Raw genomic sequence first — 8586 nt, 5'->3', positions numbered from 1 at the left:
CTCTCAACCCAACGATAGTTTGACGCGCTTCTTCTTGAATTTGACCTTCGACATGATTATTGTGTTTATATTGTTGATAATAGCGTTGACCATCTCACTCTCCTACTACTCACGGCGGCGTGAAGGTGTAAACATTTCAACGGCAACAGCGAGCTCCACCAATCAGAGGTGTCGCCGTTACACTTTAGGATTGTGGGTAGTGTAGTGCGTTTCCATGACATCGTGAATAAAAATTTTTTTTTGTTGTTTCTTTGTTTTTGTTTTCCCAAAACAAGGATGATATCATACACACTGGCGGCTTCTGCTGGAGCAGATATCATCGCTGGCGGTCAGTCTGCCTCGGACGGTTACGACATTACGGCCAATAATCCAATCGCTCGCTCCGGAACATGAATGGGGATTTTCACTTCTGAAAACTCATTGCCGAGCTCTATTTGCCTGCAGAACAGTGAGGTTTGCCCCCCCTGTGCTGTGCCAAGACAAGGGCTACAAACAGAATTATTGTTTTTGTATTTATTATTTAGTACAAGAAAATGTTGTGGGAATGCATGCAAATGCATCGGGCTCATTCCGTTGCGGGTGGAAATGACAATTAAGTGCGACTTTGTGTTACCTGGTAAGTACACAAACAACTGCAGGGGATGAATCTGCTACGCCGACACAACAATGCCGACCGAAATCGTGGTGAAAAAAAAAACAAAAAACAAAAAAAAACACCCAGGCCCTAACCTTGCATATTTTAGCAGCTTGGCTAAGTGAGCATCAGTGCCACTGAAATAAATGCATGTTCCTTGTTTCATAGTGTGGAGCTATTCTAAGCGCAGGAATTCAGAGACCTTGAGTGTAGAGAAAATAGATTCTTGTCTTCCGCCCCGGGGCACCTAAACGTGTCTTCTCAGATTTGGTGATGGCTAGGTCTATGATCATTCAAGCGCTTCAAATTACATCGGGATGAAAAAGGGGGAAGGAGGTAGAGAGAATACGGAGGGGGGGGGGGGAGAAAAAAAAAGAAAGAAAATGATATTCATTCCTTCCCCCTATCTACTTTTAACATCAGAGCGCGCAGAGAGGGTTAGGAATAGATAATGAGAGGAAGCCCTCGTCCTGTTGCACGCCCGGAGCTGCGAGTGGAGCTGAGAGTGGAGCTGCGAGCTCCGCCGGCACCGGATCTCGCCGCGTGCCACCGCGGAGGGGCCCCCTGGCTGGCGACAGCCAGGTGAGTCCCGCGATGGCGGCACGCCGGCGACGCGCTTGGTATTCCGAGGAACGCTTCGCCGGCGGCGACGCTCCCAGAGGTCACCCCGCTCGGGCGGCTCGCAGACATTATGCACAAATACGCACGTCCACTCAAGACAAACACGGAAACGCTGCCAAGAGGGCGCGCGGCCGAGGCGGCGCGCGCGCCACGGGCCGCGGACAAACGGTCGATCGCGGACGCGCTCTCAACGCACACAGGCTCGGCGCCACTTAAGCACGCCCGGCTGACCAAGGTCGGCGGGGGTCAGCGGGTCACGACCCCCCCCCCCCCCCCCCGCGCGCGGGCGAGATGAAGGAGCGGTTTATGGCACCGCCCGGCCGTATGAACACATCACAGGGAATCTGAAAGGCCGTTAAAACGTCTGCTTTTATGGGTGTAATAATCCCTCTCCACCCGGGAGCCCGGCCACCGTTCCAATGACCGTCCGAATTAAGTGGGAGGTCTGACAGGAACTGGGCTATCATCTAATGTAGAGTGGGGAGGGAGCAACAGGATAACAAACACCACATCATGCCAGAGCGTCGCTACAAAATTCACTCCGCGAACACGAGCCGCAGAACAACACCCGCACAGCGAGCTCCACCAGTATTTGGACACCGACACACTGTGAGGTGTTATTTTGGCTCCAGACTCTAAATTGCTTTGGATGTTAAAAATACACGGTGGTCACTCCAAAATAGCGGGCTTGCACGCTGGGAGATTTTGACTTTCAGGCGCATGAAGTGACAGGTACAGGAACCCGTGGCCATTTTCGCACGCGCCTCCCTCCTTTTCATTTGTCACGTCGAGATTCGTTACTACCGAAAAAAAAGAAAAAGAAAAAGTGTTTTATCTTTAATGAGAATCCCTCTCCGGGCGGTGGCTCTCTGAAACCCCCAACATCAGCGGACGACTGATATCAGATCATCGCTCTCCCCTTCCAGTCCTTCTCCTAACGCGTCTCCGCTCTCCCTCGGCTTGGCCATCGGCCATTGCATCGTTCCACATCGGGTCCTAAGAGTCGCCAAAACATCAGACAGTCACCGTCCAAATTATTAAGGAGCTTATTGTTGTGGACTTAGGATTTCTCTCAGGTTTTGCGCGTGGTACAAGCTGCGTCGCCCGCCATGTTTCTTGTCACGGTGAATTATGGGATCCTTTCTCCTTTGGAAGGAGAAACGGGAGCGGCGTTTCGTCTGCGCGCGCCCGGAATTTCGTCCTCTGCGTTTAACCCATCCTAACTGTAAGGAGCAATGGGCAGCCGTAGCCAGACGCTCAGGGACCGACTCCGGTCCGTAGCGCCGGTGCCTCGGTCAAGGGCGGGGGAGTGTGCACTGCCACGTGCACGTGTTTCTGCTGTTGGAGGAGAAAAGAAAACGGAGCGCCAGGAGAAAAACCGCCACGTGTACCAGAGGTTAACGGTCGGGCTCCACAATTAGCTCTTAAACCCGGCTCGGCTGTGAAGCGATGGTATTAACCAACCTACTGATCTACTGTGCACCGGCTTACCCTCCACCCAAAAGGCACGTCCACACAAACCGTGATCTTCACGCTTTGATTCGGAGCCGTTTTTACTGGGCACGGGTTGAAAATGTACGGCATTCTGGAGAACACTGTAGATTAGACCGGACTATACATGTACAGTATTCCATCACACGGACGTTGCATACCACGCTTACAGAGCGGAGCTTCCTAACCCTCCATCCCACCCCACACAGAAATCGGAGCAGCCCCTGCAGCCAAAAGCAAACTTTAGGCGGGGGTGGTAGAAATGTTCAAAGAAACGCAGCCTGTTTACTATTGACATTGTAACAATTACCCAAGCGTATGTGTGTGTAATTAGATAAGGCAGCCAGTTGTTCTCTAATGCGGCAAATCAAATTAACTAAAGATGCCACATTGATTTCTTTGTGTTCCCTAAATTATTCATCTTCACTCGCAGTGAACCAGCCCGCGAGCCGGCGAAGAGCGTATCAAACCCCTCTGCACCGGTGCTCCCCCGCTTTCCCTTACATGCCCCGAACGCGTTCGCCGTTGTTTTGCGGCAACCGCCAAAAAATACCTTTGAGATATTTTTTTCTCCGCCAGGAAGTCCCGTGAAGTGACATTGGTCCGGCTCGAATGATTGTTTGTCATTTCTGTGTGTGTGTGCGTGCGTGCGTGCGTGCGTGTGTGTCCATGTTAGCACCGCAGTCAACCACGTCTCTGGCGGCTCCATTGACATCCTGTTCCCTGGCGTGTTGTGCGCTGGGAGATCAATATGACCTTACCTCCACCCGCCCGCTCCACCCAAACTTAATTACTGATATTCAGCTACAAAGTCATCATAGTCTGGCTGTCAATATTCATCGGGGATCATTACGGGCCTAATAAAACAGGTTATTTACGGGCCGCACCGCTGACACCGGCACCGTGTCCAGGGATTCGGATCCAGCCATCTCGGTTGCCCCCCTCCCCCAACCTCTCTCTCTCTCTGTTTTTGACACTCTCTTTTATTCTCCCACTCCTTTCATCCCTCTTTTCCCCCCTCACCTCTCCCAGAAGCACTGACCTGAAAAAGAAAAATTGACAGCACGGGAGCCGAGCACAGGGAGGATGGAGGTAGATTTCTCCTGGCCTGGCTTTTAATTCTGTTGGCCTGTGTTTGGGAGCTTTTCCGCCACTCCCTGAAAAATAAAAAAAATAAAATATATATAGAAGTGGAGCTGCCACGTCCCCAAATCCCAAACGAAATTTGAACTTTGCCTGCTGCTGGCATCACACTCAGAGCCGCAAAGGGATATTTCATGACATTTACAGAAATGTCTGGCGGTACCCGGGATTCTTCAGGAAAACTCCAACATGGGTTATTATGCTTTCAACGCCAGCACCGCTCTTTGAGCTCTTCTAAGCCGCGACACTTGAACGCCGCCTAAAGTAATTGCACGTGCGACAGAACTCCCGGGCAAGCCCCCGCATGGCATTGCACGGAAGCAAGGCATCAGGGGGAAGTGTGATTGTAGGAGATTGGTATATGTTAATTCCCTCGATAAATCAATAGCTTCACTGTAATTGAAATGGTTGGTCATCCAGGATGAGTTGATGCGAAAAAAAACTGAAAAGTGAAACACTGAACTCTGTAGGTGAAAGCCGGTACTGCGTCCAGATCCGCAGATACATTATTACACACACACACGCACACACACACACACACACACACACACACACACACACACACACACACACACACACACACACACACACACACACACACATAGAACAGCCTAATCCCTATGTGTTTCTTCGCCTATTTCTCTTTCTATGTTCTTACTCTTACTTGCTTTGCTGGCTAATTGACCTCTTGCAGACATGGACACACACATTTACACACATACTGTACGTCCACACACAAACACACACACACACACACACACACACACACACCCGCGCCCACGCACACGCACACACACTACACCCGCACAAAAACACATGCACTGCTTTGCAGCTTCTTCTAAGTGTCTTGATTAATATGGTCCACTTTATATCAGCACACTGGAAGCTAATGCAAACTGTGCTGCCTTCCCTGAGCAATTAGCAGCGGGGCTCCACCAGTGTTGGATTATCAACAACAAGATGCCTCCTGACGTGAGCCCTGAAGCCTGCTTACTTATTCATACGTATTTACTCTAAAAGACTGCCTCGGTTATGCGGGAGGGTTGCACCAGACCTGAATCAACAATAACATCTGGGAAGACCGGGTGAGAATAGACACACCCGTGTTAAGCCCGCTGAGGCAGTCGTATTCCATTCTGGTACAAATGCATTTCTACATGACTGGAGTGAAGCAGGAGAGATATTTCAAATGAGGCATTTATCGAAAATGGAATGCAAGCTATACCACACACACACATCTATTTTTTGTAGGTTGTCGCTGAGTGTCAATGTCTGTCAGCTGGTCTTCACGCCAGCTGAGGTCGATAAAACCCATAATAATGTCTACCGCCTTAATCCTGCAGCTCAACACCTTCATGTAACTTAAAAGTATCTATTCTTCTTGGCTCCGTCCAATCCTCCGCTAAATGACAAATCGATTAGCGTACCGTTGATGTGTTTTTTCAATTCTCTCTCGTTGTCGCCCGTGTTTAGAGACCCCAACAAGCCGGTTCCTCAGGACACCAAGTTCATCCACACCAAGGCCAACCGCTTTGAGGAGGTGGCGTGGTCCAAGTACAACCCCCAGGACCAGCTCTACTTGCACATTGGCCTGAAGCCGCGCGTCCGCGACCACTACCGCGCCACCAAGGTGGCCTTCTGGAAGCACCTGGTGCCCCACCTGTACAACCTGCACGACATGTTCCACTACACCTCCACCACCACCAAAGTGCCGCCGCCCGAGACCACCCAGAACACGCTGTCCACCAAGAGGCCCAACGACAAGACCTCCTGGCCCTTCAACACCAAGCGGCCGCCCATGTCGCCGGCCTACAACGAGGACAAGGACTCGTGGAGCGAGGAAGAGGAGACGGGGCCCCTGGTGGTGGAGAACCCGAGGGACTACTCCACCGAGCTGAGCGTCACCATCGCCGTGGGCGCCTCCCTGCTCTTCCTCAACGTGCTGGCCTTCGCCGCGCTCTACTACCGCAAGGACAAGCGGCGGCAGGACTCCGGCCACGGGCAGCCCAGCCCGCAGCGGCAGACGGCCGCCAACGACATCGGCCTCCACGCGCCCGAGGAGGAGATCATGTCCCTGCAGATGAACCAGAGCCACCACGAGTGCGAGGCGGGGAACAGCAGCGAGGGGGCGCTGCGCCTGGCCTCGCTGCCCGACTACACGCTCACCCTGCGGCGCTCGCCGGACGACATCCCCCTCATGACGCCCAACACCATCACCATGATCCCCAACTCCCTTGTAGGCATGCCCAACCTGCACCCCTACAACACTTTCACGGCCGGCTTTAACTCCACCGGCTTGCCCCACTCCCACTCCACCACCCGCGTATAGCTTTAAGGAGCGGGGGGTGGGGGTGGAGGGAGGGGGGCGAGGAGGCGGAGGAGAAAGAGCAGGAGGATGACAAAAATAATGAAGGAGGAGTGAATTGTGTTTTATAAATATCAGAGGTGGGCGGGTTGGGGGGACGGTGGGGGATGGAAGGGCAGGAGTGGGATTAAAACGTGAGGAGATTTAACTAGACTTTTACTACGAGGAGAGCCGCTCAGCGCTCTCCGAGGATGTCAAGTTGTGCAGAGCTGCCAAAATCAAACTGCTGGGGAGGGGGCGGGGTCTTTCTGCAGTGTTTTTTTTGTTTTGTTTTGTTTTGTTTTTATAAATAATCCTTTAAAAGAAAAAGCCTTTTTAAAAAGCAGACTGAAAAGATATCAACAGTTCTTTTTCTTATGCTTTATTTGATTTTGTATTTTTTATTTTATTTTTTATTTTATTTTTTTGTTTGTTTCTTGAATTCACAACAAAAAACAAAGTGCTTTTTATTTCCCATCCTCTCCTCCTGCGGGAGACGCCTCCAGAACAATGGCCTCGACGTCAGTACTCTCACAATGTTTTTTGTTTTTTTTATTGCTTTCTTTGTTTTTTTTGGTTGTTTTTTTTTTTTTGTTGTTGTTGTTTTTTTGTGTGTCGATGCCTTACGGAAGCTCCTTGTTTTTTTGGCGTCATGACTTCTTTTCCCCTCCGGAGACCGAACCCTGAGCGCAGAACGCGACCGCCGGGAATCCAGGACGGCCGCCGCCTCGCGGACACGCAGGTGTAGAGATTTCAAAATCCTGTTTTTGGGGCAACTAATTTCTTTTCAGTTGCATACCCACACGACCGCCAAATAAACGGTGTGATGTCTTTTATTTTTTCTTTTATTTTGATGTTTTTTTTGTTTTTTTTGCTCTTATAGAGACGATGCGTTGCGGGGGCGGCCTCTCGCCGCAAGATGAAGCGGCCCAGATAAAAACTATGTTACTGTGATTGTTTTGTTAAGAAAAAAAAGTGCATCTTTTACAGCCAATTTATCTGTTAAGCTATCCGATATTATCGCCACACAAAGTGTGCACGTGCATACGCCGCTTAGAGCACCCGTGTGTTGTGTGTGTGCACGTGGGAATGGGTTCCGGGTTTCTTGAATGCGAGTGCGGCTAAGAGACGGAGATAACGGAAGAGACATATTGTCTGAAGTTGCAAGGGGAAGCGGTATGCTCTCAGAGTACGTCTGTGTGTGTGTGTGTGTGTGTGTGTGTGTGTGTGTGTGTGTGTGTGTGTGTGTGTGTGTGTGTGTGTGTGTGTGTGTGTGTGTGTGTGTACGCGCGTGCGTGAGAGTGTGTGCGTGCACCGTTTTTTGTTTTCTTTTGGTTGTTCTTTTCTTTGTTTTGTGGGTTGTATAACGGCGGGGTGGGGGCGGGGGACCGGGTACTTTCTCATGTCGCTGGGTTTGGGTTTCACCACCACTCGTGTTTCTGCTGCGTCTCTGGGTGTCTGTCTTTTTGCGGAATAGCACTTTTATTATTTTTCGAGGAAAAAAAAAAATGTTATATATATGTCTAATTTTGCTTAAGGATTACGAAATAAATCTATTATTTTATGTGTAAGAGAAAAAAAAAATAGCTAAAGATTCAACTGAACTAACTGACATGATTCCATTGACTTTGTAAGCGTTCCTCTTCAAGAGCAGACAGTGGCCTGTTTGCACTGAATAAACCTACGTCAGTGCACACACATTCTTTGAATATATATATATATATATATATATAAATATGGTCATGCATACATATATGTATAGGGCTTCTATGGAGATGTCGTTGTCATTCCCAGACAGGTCGACCGCTGTGACTGCGCCACAGAGGAGCAGCGACGTAATAATAACAGAGGTCATTTGTGTGTGTCGTCGTCACTCAACCTCCCACCCCGGCTGTCTTTCTAAGAGCTCTATATGTATATTTATGTATCAATATATTTAATATTTATTTATGTATACCAGATGCATACATGCTGATTGTGCCATGTGCCAAATTAAAAACTGTTTAAATGGAGAAGTGGAAGTTTCGCTAAACTTTTTCCCCCCCCGCTCTTCTTTTTCCCCGTTCCCGACGACTTAAAAGGAGTGAGTGTTCTAGCGAGAGAGAGAGACAGAGAGAGAGAGAGAGAGCGAGAGAGAGACTCCCTCCAGGACTTCCTCCCTGCTTGTCTCCCCCTCCCCACCCCTCATTGTCTCTCTGTGAGGAAAAACCTTTGAGGAAAAACCGACTCGGGGCCTTTTCTGCATCGCACGGCTCCAGATCCTGCCATAACTCAGTACCAGGAGACTGCAAAGATGGCATGAGGGCTTCTAATTGTATGACATGATTTATATCTGTATATACTATATTTATAT

The 8586-nt window shown here is 49.7% G+C and overlaps 1 protein-coding gene across 5 annotated transcripts in view; it reads left to right on the top strand.

Moving 5' to 3' along the window:
* Nucleotides 1-6218, top strand: part of nlgn3a (neuroligin 3a) — a gene marked incomplete at its 3' end in the record, with an annotated part of 110063 nt that extends 103845 nt beyond the window's left edge. For all 5 annotated transcript variants that reach the window (XM_080008045.1, XM_080008046.1, XM_080008044.1 and 2 more), the window contains one exon: nucleotides 5363-6218. In XM_080008045.1, coding sequence (XP_079864171.1) covers nucleotides 5363-6218 — 856 coding nt within the window. The remainder of the gene's footprint in view (nucleotides 1-5362) is intronic.
* Between the last annotated feature and the right edge of the window lie 2368 nt (nucleotides 6219-8586).

Source organism: Zeus faber (assembly GCF_960531495.2).
Source record: "Zeus faber genome assembly, chromosome: 10".
Lineage (NCBI taxonomy): Eukaryota > Metazoa > Chordata > Actinopteri > Zeiformes > Zeidae > Zeus > Zeus faber.
The sequence above is the reverse complement of the archived record's forward strand: the minus strand, read 5'-3'. Positions and strand labels throughout refer to the sequence as shown.